The sequence below is a fragment of the Pollachius pollachius genome (assembly GCF_949987615.1).
Source record: "Pollachius pollachius genome assembly, chromosome: 7".
Classification (NCBI taxonomy): domain Eukaryota; kingdom Metazoa; phylum Chordata; class Actinopteri; order Gadiformes; family Gadidae; genus Pollachius; species Pollachius pollachius.
Genome location: NC_136940.1, coordinates 480,530 through 493,029, shown reverse-complemented (window position 1 = coordinate 493,029; position 12,500 = coordinate 480,530). Strand labels below are relative to the sequence as shown.

General features: G+C 50.2%; 1 protein-coding gene across 1 annotated transcript in view; it reads left to right on the top strand.

Moving 5' to 3' along the window:
• patj (PATJ crumbs cell polarity complex component) overlaps nucleotides 1-11,709 on the top strand; it is a 59,028-nt gene extending 47,319 nt beyond the window's left edge. The window contains 12 exon segments of the mRNA XM_079740451.1: nucleotides 161-267; nucleotides 1,186-1,269; nucleotides 1,977-2,203; nucleotides 3,175-3,322; nucleotides 6,043-6,129; nucleotides 6,232-6,382; nucleotides 7,259-7,296; nucleotides 7,382-7,504; nucleotides 7,889-7,996; nucleotides 8,096-8,178; nucleotides 8,966-9,089; nucleotides 10,169-11,709. Coding sequence (XP_079596577.1) covers nucleotides 161-267; nucleotides 1,186-1,269; nucleotides 1,977-2,203; nucleotides 3,175-3,322; nucleotides 6,043-6,129; nucleotides 6,232-6,382; nucleotides 7,259-7,296; nucleotides 7,382-7,504; nucleotides 7,889-7,996; nucleotides 8,096-8,178; nucleotides 8,966-9,089; nucleotides 10,169-10,315 — 1,427 coding nt within the window. The 3' untranslated portion in view covers nucleotides 10,316-11,709.
• Nucleotides 11,710-12,500: the final 791 nt, after the last annotated feature.

The following is a 12,500-nucleotide window of genomic DNA, read 5'->3' as shown; positions in this document are numbered from 1 at the left end:
GTGTGTCTTCGGTGTGTGTGTGTGTGTGTGGGGGGGGGGTCTGTGTTTGTGTGTGTGTGTGTGTGTGTGTGTGTGTGTGTGTGTGTACGTGTTTGTGTGTGTGTGTGTGTACGTGTGTACGTGTGTGTGTGTGTGTGTGTGTGTGTGTGTGTGTGTGTAGACCCAGCCTGCAGACCGGTCCTCTCTGGTCAGGAGACTCTGATCGAGATCCACAAAGGAAGCTCCGGTCTGGGGCTCAGCGTGGTGGGAGGCCAGGACACCCAGCTGGTAAGGGCTGGTTAACACTGGCTAACACTGGTTAGGGCTGGTTAACACTGGCTAACACTGGTTAGGGCTGGTTAACACTGGTTAGGGCTGGTTAACACTGGTTAGGGCTGGTTAACACTGGTAAGGGCTGGTTAACACTGGTTAGGGCTGGTTAACACTGGTAAGGGCTAGTTAACACTGGTTAACACTGGTTAAGACACGTTAGGGCTGGTTAACACTGGTTAACACTGGTAAGGGCTGGTTAACACTGGTTAGGGCTGGTTAACACTGGTTAAGACTGGTAAGGGCTGGTTAACACTGGCTAACACTGGATAGGGCTGGTTAACACTGGTTAACACTGGTAAGGGCTAGTTAACACTGGTTAACACTGGTTAACACTGGTAAGGGCTGGTTAACACTGGTTAACACTGGTAAGGGCTAGTTAACACTGGTTAACACTGGCTAACACTGATTAGGGGTGGTTAACACTGGTTAGGACTGGTTAACACTGGTAAGGGCTAGTTAACACTGGTTAAGACACGTTAGGGCTGGTTAACACTGGTAAGGGCTAGTTAACACTGGTTAGGGCTGGTTAACACTGGTTAACACTGGTAAGGGCTAGTTAACACTGGTTAACACTGGTTAACACTGGTAAGGGCTGGTTAACACTGGTTAACACTGGCTAATACTGGTTAGGGCTGGTTAACACTGGTAAGGGCTAGTTAAGACTGGTAAGGGTCAGTCTATAGAGGAGCTAGTGTGTTAAGAGCTTTAGTCTCCTTTAACAGAACCTTGATGTAATTCAGCCTCTGAAGCCAGTCTGACCTCTCTCCCTCTCTCTCTCTCTCCCCTCTCTCTCTCTCCCCTCTCTCTCTCCCTCTCTCTCTCTCTCCCCTCTCTCTCTCCCCCTCCCCCCCTCCCTCCCCCTCTCTCCCCCAGGATGCCATCCTGGTCCATGAGGTGTATGAGGAGGGGGCAGCAGCCCGTGATGGCCGGCTGTGGCCTGGAGACCAGATCCTACAGGTAACGCTCTGACCCCTGTGTGTGTCTGTGTGTTGGACTGTGTGTGTGTGTGTGTCGGTGTGTTGGATTGTGTGTGTTGGTTTGTGTGTCTATGTGTTGGAGTCATTTAGAGGTTTTTTGTTGAGAATATTTTAATGTAAATGTATTTTGAGTTTTGGTGTAAGTTTTGAATGAGGAATGAGATGAACCTGATCTAATTCTGGATGCATTGTGTGGCGATGTGTGGTGAGACAGTAAGCTAAAGCCGGGTTACCCTTTAATAAATAGCATAGAGTTAAACTCTCTTAGTGCGTGTGTGTGTGTGTCCCTTAAAGGAAATGTGTGTTGGACAATCTGTGCCTCTAACTGCTTGTGTGCGTGTGCGCGCGCGTGTTGGTGTGTGTGTGTGTGCATGTTTGCACGCGCGTGTGTTGGTGTGTGTGTGTGCGCGCGTGTTGGTGTGTGTGCGCGCGTGTTGGTGTGTGTGTGTGTGTGCGCGCTTCTTGGTGTGTGTGTGTTTGTGTGTGTGCGCGCATGTTGTGTGCGTGCGTGTGTGCGCGCACGTGTTGGTGTGTGTGTGTGTGTGCGCGCCCGTGTTGGTGTGTGTGTGCGCGCGTGCGTGTTGTGTGTGTTGTGTGTGCGTGTGTTGGTGTGTGTTGTGTGTGCGTGTGTTGGTGTGTGTGCGTGTGTGTGTGTGTGTGTGTGTGTGTGTGTGTGTGTGTGTGTAGGTGAACGGTGTGGACCTGCGCGGGGCGCTCCACCAGGAGGCCATCGCGGCGCTGCGCCGGACCCCGGGCCGCGTGCGTCTGCTGGTGCTGAGGGACCCCCTGGGGGTCCGGGACCCCCGGGACGACCCCCGGGACGACCCCCGGGACCCCCTCAACCTGGAGCTGCTCAGCGTGGAGCTGAACAAGAAGGCCGGCCGCGGCCTGGGCCTCAGCATCGTGGGCAAGAGGTACCGCTAACCCACCGCTAACCACAGTGCTACCGCTAACCCACCGCTAACCCACCGCTAACCACTGTGCTACCGCTAACCTACTGCTAACACGGCCCCCGTCTACAGCACTACCGCTAACCCACCGCTAACCACAGTGCTACCGCTAACCTACTGCTAACACGGCCCCCCATCTACAGCACTACCGCTAACCCACCGCTAACCACTGTGCTACCGCTAACCTACTGCTAACACAGCCCCAGTCTACAGCACTACCGCTAACCCACCGCTAACCACTGTGCTACCGCTAACCTACTGCTAACACGGCCCCCGTCTACAGCACTACCGCTAACCCACCGCTAACCACAGTGCTACCGCTAACCTACTGCTAACACGGCCCCCCATCTACAGCACTACCGCTAACCCACCGCTAACCACAGTGCTACCGCTAACCTACTGCTAACACGGCCCCCCATCTACAGCACTACCGCTAACCCACCGCTAACCACTGTGCTACCGCTAACCTACTGCTAACACAGCCCCCGTCTACAGCACTACCGCTAACCCACCGCTAACCACAGTGCTACCGCTAACCTACTGCTAAGACAGCCCCCGTCTGCAGCACTACCGCTAACCCACCGCTAACCACTGTGCTACCGCTAACCTACTGCTAACACAGCCCCCGTCTACAGCACTACCGCTAACCCACCGCTAACCACAGTGCTACCGCTAACCTACTGCTAAGACAGCCCCCGTCTGCAGCACTACCGCTAACCCACCGCTAACCACAGTGCTACCGCTAACCTACTGCTAACACGGCCCCCGTCTACAGCACTACCGCTAACCCACCGCTAACCACAGTGCTACCGCTAACCTACTGCTAACACGGCCCCCGTCTACAGCACTACCGCTAACCCACTGCTAACCACTGTGCTACCGCTAACACAGCCCCCCGTCTACAGAATGCGCTAACCCACTGTGTGTGTGTGCAGGAGTGGGCGGGGCGTGTTCATCTCGGAGGTGGTGGTGGGCGGGGCCGCGGAGCTGGACGGTAGGCTGATGCAGGGCGACCAGATCCTGTCAGTCAACGGGGAGCAGGTTAGACACGCCCACCAGGAGGCCGTCGCCGCCATGCTCAAGGTACAGACTAGACATATATATAGACTAACATATATATATATACACTAAACATATATATAGACTAAACATATATATATATACACTAGACAAATATATAGACTAAACATATATATATATACACTAGACAAATATATAGACTAAACATATATATAGACTAAACATATATATAGACTTAACATATATATATATACACTAGACATATATATAGACTAAACATATATATAGACTAAACATATATATAGACTTAACATATATATAGACTTAACATATATATATATATATACACTAGACATATATATAGACTAAACATATATATACACTAAACATATATATAGACTTAACATATATATATACACTAAACATATATATAGACTAAACATATATATAGACTTAACATATATATATATACACTAGACATACATATATAGACTAAACATATATATACACTAAACATATATATAGACTTAACATATATATATACACTAAACATATATATAGACTAAACATATATATAGACTAAACATATATATAGACTAAACATATATATATGTAGACTTAACATATATATATATACACTAAACAAATATATAGACTAAACATATATAGTAAAAATATATATACACTAAACAAATAGACTAAACATACGAATAAACATATATATAGACTTAACATATATATATACACTAGACAAATATATAGACTAAACATATATAGTAAAAATATATATATATACACTAGACAAATATATAGACTAAACATATATAATAAAAATATATATACACTAAACAAATAGACTAAACATACAGACTAAACATATATATATAGACTAAACACATATATATAGACTTAACATATATATATAGACTTAACATATATATATACAATAAACATATAGACTGCGTGTTGCAGTGAACCAGAGGGTGGGTGTGTGTGTGTGTGTGTGTGTGTGTGTGTGTGTGTGTTGCAGTGTACCAGAGGGTTTGTGTGTGTGTGTGTGTTGCAGTGTACCAGAGGGTGTGTGTGTGTGTGTGTGTGTGTGTGTTGCAGTGTACCAGAGGGTGTGTGTGTGTGTGTGTTGCAGTGTACCAGAGGGTGTGTGTGTTGCAGTGAACCAGAGGGTGTGTGTGTGTGTGTTGCAGTGAACCAGAGGGTGTGTGTGTGTGTGTTGCAGTGAACCAGAGGGTGTGTGTGTGTGTGTTGCAGTGAACCAGAGGGTGTGTGTGTATGTTGCAGTGAACCAGAGGGTGTGTGTGTGTGTGTTGCAGTGAACCAGAGGGTGTGTGTGTATGTTACCAGAGGGTGTGTGTGTGTGTGTTGCAGTGTACCAGAGGGTGTGTGTGTGTGTGTGTGTGTTGCAGTGAACCAGAGGGTGTGTGTGTGTGTGTGTTGCAGTGAACCAGAGGGTGTGTGTGTGTGTTGCAGTGAACCAGAGGGTGTGTGTGTGTGTTGCAGTGTACCAGAGGGTGTGTGTGTGTGTGTTGCAGTGAACCAGAGGGTGTGTGTGTGTGTTGCAGTGAACCAGAGGGTGTGTGTGTATGTTGCAGTGAACCAGAGGGTGTGTGTGTGTGTGTTGCAGTGAACCAGAGGGTGTGTTTGTATGTTGCAGTGAACCAGAGGGTGTGTGTGTATGTTACCAGAGGGTGTGTGTGTGTGTGTTGCAGTGTACCAGAGGGTGTGTGTGTGTGTGTGTGTGTGTTGCAGTGAACCAGAGGGTGTGTGTGTGTGTGTGTTGCAGTGAACCAGAGGGTGTGTGTGTGTGTTGCAGTGAACCAGAGGGTGTGTGTGTGTGTTGCAGTGTACCAGAGGGTGTGTGTGTGTGTGTTGCAGTGTACCAGAGGGTGTGTGTGTGTGTTGCAGTGAACCAGAGGGTGTGTGTGTGTGTGTTGCAGTGAACCAGAGGGTGTGTGTGTGTGTGTTGCAGTGAACCAGAGGGTGTGTGTGTATGTTACCAGAGGGTGTGTGTGTGTGTGTGTTGCAGTGTACCAGAGGGTGTGTGTGTGTGTGTTGCAGTGAACCAGAGGGTGTGTGTGTGTGTGTTGCAGTGAACCAGAGGGTGTGTGTGTGTGTGTGTGTGTGTTGCAGTGTACCAGAGGGTGTGTGTGTGTTGCAGTGAACCAGAGGGTGTGTGTGTGTGTGTTGCAGTGAACCAGAGGGTGTGTGTGTGTGTGTGTGTGTGTTGCAGTGTACCAGAGGGTGTGTGTGTGTGTGTTGCAGTGTACCAGAGGGTGTGTGTGTGTTGCAGTGAACCAGAGGGTGTGTGTGTGTGTTGCAGTGAACCAGAGGGTGTGTGTGTGTGTGTGTGTGTGTTGCAGTGAACCAGAGGGTGTGTGTGTGTGTGTTGCAGTGTACCAGAGGGTGTGTGTGTGTGTGTGTGTGTGTGTGTGTTGCAGTGTACCAGAGGGTGTGTGTGTGTGTTGCAGTGTACCAGAGGGTGTGTGTGTGTTGCAGTGTACCAGAGGGTGTGTGTGTGTGTGTTGCAGTGAACCAGAGGGTGTGTGTGTGTGTGTGTGTGTGTTGCAGTGAACCAGAGGGTGTGTGTGTGTGTGTTGCAGTGTACGAGAGGGTGTGTGTGTGTGTGTTGCAGTGAACCAGAGGGTGTGTGTGTGTGTGTTGCAGTGTACGAGAGGGTGTGTGTGTGTGTGTTGCAGTGTACCAGAGGGTGTGTGTGTGTGTTGCAGTGAACCAGAGGGTGTGTGTGTGTGTGTGTGTGTGTGTTGCAGTGTACCAGAGGGTGTGTTCATCTGGAGGTGGGACGTCTGAAGGCGGCAACATGGACCCCCTCCAGACAGACATCCCAGAGCAGCCAGGTAGGGGTTAGTCTGTGTGTGTGTGTGTGTGTGTGTGTGTGTGTGTGTGTGTGTGTGTGTGTGTGTGTGTGTGTGTGTGTTTAAATGTGTGTTTCCTCTCAGATGGGTCATGTGACTAAAGATGGAAGCTGCTCAGGTTTTGTGACTCCGGCCCCCCCGGTGGCAAGCCCCGCCCCCTCCCAGGTCCCTGAGGTGACCTCTGACCATACGCCAAGCATCACCCCCGGCAACATCTCGTCTTCCAACAACACCGGTAGGAGAATGTTCTGATTCACTGTGATGTCACGCCTTGATGTCATGTCGTGATGTCATGTTGTCATGTCGTGATGTCATGTGATTTCATGTTGTGATGTCATGTTGTCATGTCGTGATGTCATGTGATGTCATGTCGTGATGTCATGTTGTGATGTCATGCGATGTCATGTTGTCATGTCATGATGTCATCCGATGTCATGTCGTGATGTCATGTTGTGATGTTAAGCCTGATGTCACGCGTTGATGTCATGTCGTGTTGTCATGTCGTGATGTCATGTGATGTCCTGTTGTCATGTTGTGATGTCATGTCATGTCGTGATGTTATGTCGTGATGTCATGTTGTCATGTCATGTCGTGATGTCATGTGATGTCATGTTGTGATGTCATGTTGTCATGTCATGATGTCCTGTGATGTCATGTCATGATGTCATGTTGTGAGTTCATGTTGTCATGTCATGATGTCATCTGATGTCATGTCGTGATGTCATGTTGTGATGTCAAGCCTGATGTCACGCCTTGATGTCATGTCGTGTTGTCATGTCGTGATGTCATGTGATGTCATGTTGTCATGTCGTGATGTTATGTCCTGATGTCATGTCGTGATGTCATGTTGTGATGTCGTGGTGTCATGTTGTGATGTCATGTCGTGATGTCATGTTGTCATGTCATGTTGTGATTTCATGTCGTGATTTCACGTTGTGATGTCATGTCGTGATGTCATGTTGTGATTTCATCTTGTGATGTCATGTCATGATTTCACCTTGTGATGTCATGTCGTGATTTCATGTCGTGATTTCACCTTGTGATGTCATGCCATGATTTCACCTTGTGATGTCATGTTGTGATGTCATGTCGTGATGTCATGTGTTAACAGTGGGACCCCAGGCTGTCCGGACCGTCCAGATCACGCGGGTAAGGTCATGTGACTCTGAAATGATGTGATTGGCTGAGCTGGACATGTGACCGGGCAGGCAGTGATGTGACTGGCCGTGTGCAGGGCTCCAGGGACAGTCTGGGCGTGTCCATCGCAGGGGGGCGGGGCAGCCCACTGGGGGACCTCCCCGTCTTCATCGCTATGATCCAAGCTAACGGAGTAGCGGCTAGGAGCCAGCAGCTCAAGGTACACACAAACACACACACGCACATACATTATACACACACACACGCACACATTATACACACACGCCGCACGCTCAAGCGCGCACACAGACACACACACACACTATACACACTTTACATACATACATACATACATACATACACACACACACACACACACACACACACACACACACACACACACCACACACAGACACAAACATACACATTATGCACACTTGCACACACACATAATAGACACACAAAATAAATATGAACACACATTATTATTGATGATGTCTGTGATTGACACTGTGTGTGTGTGTGCGTGTGCGCGTGCGTGGGTGTGTGTGTGCGTTTTTGCGTTTGTGCGTGTGTGTGTGCGTGCATGTGTGTGTGTGTGGAGGTGGGGGACCGGGTGGTCAGTATTGACGGCGTTCGTCTCGATGGTTTTTCTCACTCTGAGGTCGTCAACCTCCTGAAGAGAGACCCTGACACACCCCTCACCCTGGAGGTAACACACACACACACACACACACACACACACAGGTAACAGGTATCCTCTGTTATGACCACCAAGGTACTCACCTTGAGTGTGTGTGTGTGTGTCCAGGTGGTGGCAGACACTAACATCGGTGCGGTGACCAGTCAGGTGGAGAATCTGTCCAACATACCAGCGGCCCAAACAGAGCCAGAGTACGCACACGCACACACACACGCACGCACGCACACACACACACATGTATATTCTTTGTGTGTGTGTTGTAGTGATGTAGTGATTTTTTTTTTTGCTTGATTTACAGACAGTTCAATAAATGTAACATTTTTTAAATTGACACATTGTAACATTTGTTATCATCATTGTGTAATTTTTATAATGTAAATTGAGGGAGGCTTAGCCTGGAAATCCAGACCCACATCTAGAAAGCTGTCGGGTCTGGCAACGAGTATTGAAAATGGCCCAACTCGAGGGGCGGCACCAAGCATGCATTTGAAAATATCACTGGATAACACACATTGGATAACACTACGACCAATCAGAAGAATACAAGGGGTGACGTATCCAGACCAGTGGAGCTAACCAATAGATAAGACTCTTGCCGTATCCGGTCGGTAAAAAAGCAACGCTTTTGGCCCGCCTTTATTGATACATCGATGTGATTGATTAATGTTCTGGGCCAGGGGAGGCCCAGAATATACACCAGTATATTGCTTGTTCCCAGAGTGACTTGCTGAGCAAATTCAAATTGTGCTCTGGCGAGAACTCTGGATTTCCAGGGTATTATCGGCTCCAAATACCGGCTCAAGGAAATCGGTATCATCGTATCGGTTATCAGCTAAGGCTGATGAAAAAAATCGGTATCGGTATCGGCCCTAAAAAATCCGTATCGGTCGATCCCTAGTGTGTTGCAGTAAGGGCCCTACTGTGTATGTTGATGTGTGCGTGTGTGTGTGTGTGTGTGTGTGTGTGTGTGTGTCTCAGGGCCCCGGGCTCCCGGGCCGTGGCCCTGCTGAAGGGTCCGGAGGGTCTTGGCTTCAGCATCGTGGGCGGGTTCAGCAGCCCCCACGGGGACCTGCCAATCTACGTCAAGACCGTCTTCAGCAAGGTACGCCTAGCAACCACTGGCCTCGCCTTAGCAACCAGTCCCTCCACCATAGCAACCACCGGCCTCGCCATAGCAACCAGTCCCTTCACCATAGCAACCACCGGCCTTGCCTTAGCAACCAGTCCCTTCACCATAGCAACCTCTGGCCTCACCATAGCAACCAGTCCCTTCACCTTAGCAACCACTGGCCTTGCCTTAGCAACCAGTCCCTTCACCATAGCAACCACTGGCCTCGCCATAGCAACCAGTCCCTTCACCATAGCAACCTCTGGCCTTGCCATAGCAACCAGTCCATTCACCATTGCAACCTCTGGCCTCGCCTTAGCAACCAGTCCATTCACCATAGCCACCACTGGCCTCACCATAGCAACCAGTCCCTTCACCATAGCAACCATTGGCCTCGTCATGCAGTCCCTTCACCATAGCAACCATTGGCCTCGTCATAGCAACCACTGGCCTCGCCATAGCAACCACTGGCCTCCCCTTAGCAGCCACTACCTTCACCATAGCAACGACTGCCCTCACCATAGCAACCACTGCCCTCGCTATAGCAACCACTACCTTCTACATAGCAACCAGTACCTTCACCACAGCTACCACTGCCGTCGCCATGTCTGATCACAACCAGTAAGGTCCAATTATCTCTCTCTCTCACTCGCTCTTGTCTCTCTCTCTCTCTCTCTGGCTCTCTCTCTCCCTCTCTGGCTCTCTCTCTCTCTGGCTCTCGCCCTCTCCCTCTCCTCTCTCTCTCTCACTCTCTCTCTCTCTCTCTCCCTCTGTCTCTCTGTCTCTCTCTCTCTCTCTCTCTCTCTCTCTCTCTCTCTCTCTCTCCCTCCCTCTCTCCCTCTCCCTCTCCCTCTCTCTCTTGTCTCTCTCTCTCTCTTTCTCTCTCTCTCTCTCTGGCTCTCTCTCTCCCTCCTCTCGCTCTCTCTCTCTCTCTCTCTGGCTCTCTCCCTCTCCCTCTCTCTCTCTCACTCTCTCTCTCTCTCCCTCTGTCTCTCTCTCTCTCTCTCTCTCTCTCTCTCTCTCTTCCTCCCTCTCTCCCTCTCCCTCTCCCTCTCTCTCTTTCTCTCTCTCAGGGGGCGGCAGCCTCAGACGGCCGGCTGCGTCGGGGCGATCAGATCCTGAGTGTGAACGGGGAGAGTTTAGAGCGAGCCACGCACGAGCAGGCGGTCGCTCTCTTAAAGAGACAGAGCGGCACAGTGACCCTGCAGGTCCTGTCCTAACACACACACACACACACACACACACACACACACACAGGCGAGCCCGTGACCTGCTATCTTACCTAGCTAGCTAGCGTAGCCTGCTAGCTAGAATAGCCTGGAGAAAGCTACACTGCCTCGGTAGCTAGCATAACGCGGAGCTTACTGCACTTCTTAGCTAGCTAGCGTAGCCTGCCACTTGCTATAATGCGTAGCTAGCTAACTGGATGCAGGCTTTAGCTTTGCATCATGTTTCCTTTGAGCCTTTAGCTTAGTCTATGGGCAATGCCAGTCATCTCATATGGCGCATTTCCGCCAGCGGGTGTGCTTTGGCCCAGCACGCCTCAGCCCAGTAGTGAGGGTGCTGTTTGGCCCGGCTCAGTTACGGCTCTCGTTTCCACCGCTGACAGTACCCTTATTGTAGGGCAGGGTTTAAGCCGGGCGGCGATAGCCGTGGCAGCTACGTAAGCATCGTGAAATCATAGCAGCCCGACACAGTGTAGCCTGCTAATAAATCCAAGGAAAAAGAAGAACGCGCACAATGAACAAAGATGAATGAATTGAATGAATCAATGAACATTTTCTTCAATAAACGAAGCTTTCACCGTTGTCCAGAAATACCTTGCGGGTAATGTGTGTTTTTGTTATTATCCCCCTGATGCACGGAAGTGACGATTCTGTCATCAATGGATGGCGTGTGTAGCTTGAACTTGCCGGCACCCTTTCAGGCGTCTCAGTACCCCAACAGAGGAGTACTACGAGTACGGCTCAATGCGGCTCAGTCCGGACCCCGCCCGCTTTTGGCGGTGGAAATTGCGAACCGTGCCGCTCCTTAGCGAACAGAACCGACCCTCATCCTCATGTGAAAATGCGCCATTAGTGCTACCTGTTAGCTCTTTGCAATTAGCCAGGTAGCAGCCATTTCCGGCTGCATGCGTTACCATGCCAACCAGGCGTCTCCATGGAGATCTACCGATTAACGCCCATCTCTTCATAAACGATTAATAAGAGACTTAATGCACAACACGTCCACAAGGCTTCAGCCGTTACCATGGGGACGACAATGATCAGTCACTGGCTTCAGCCGTTACCATGGGGACGACGACGAACTGTCACTGGCTTCAGCCGTTACCATGGGGACGACGACGATCTGTCACTGGCTTCAGCCGTTACCATGGGGACAACAATGATCAGTCAATGGAAAATTAATAATGTTGCCAATATTTATGTTTTCTTTTTATTGTTAATATTGATAGCAATATCCTATCTCTCTCTCTCTCTCTCTCCTGATGATGTCGTCTAGCGTGTCTTGCGTGTAACAGAATAACCTCTGACCTCAGGGGGAAGGATTGAGTCTGTGTGTCTAGCTGTGAGACAGACACCTGTCTGTCTGTCTGTCTGTCTGTCTGTCTGTTTCTTCCATGAGCTGCTAAAGCTCTGCTAGTGTTTTATTAAAGTCTGAGATAAGCACAAACTGCTCCCTGTCTCCTTCCACCGCCCTCACTGACCTCTGACCCCGGAGTTGGGGGTCGGACGGTGGTTCCACACGGCGACTCACTGCAGCACATACACCACACTATAAACCTGTACCTCCAGCCACTAGGTGGCGCCTCACCCCCACACTATAAACCTGTACCTCCAGCCACTAGGTGGCGCCTCACCCCCACACTATAAACCTGTACCTCCAGCCACTAGGTGGCGCCTCACCCCCACACTATAAACCTGTACCTCCAGCCACTAGGTGGCGCCTCACCCCCACACTATAAACCTGTACCTCCAGCCACTAGTTGGCGACGCACCCCCACACTATAAACCTGTACCCTCCAGCCACTAGGTGGCGCCGCACCCCACACTATAAACCTGTACCTCCAGCCACTAGGTGGCGCCGCACCCCACACTATAAACCTGTACCTCCAGCCACTAGGTGGCGCCGCACCCCCACACTATAAACCTGTACCCCCAGCCACTAGGTGGCGCCTCACCCCCACACTATAAACCTGTACCTCCAGCCACTAGGTGGCGCCTCACCCCCACACTATAAACCTGTACCTCCAGCCACTAGGTGGCGCCGCACCCCCACACTATAAACCTGTACCTCCAGCCACTAGGTGGCGCCTCACCCCACACTATAAACCTGTACCTCCAGCCACTAGGTCCAGCCACTAGGTGGCGCCGCACCCCCCACACTATAAACCTGTACCTCCAG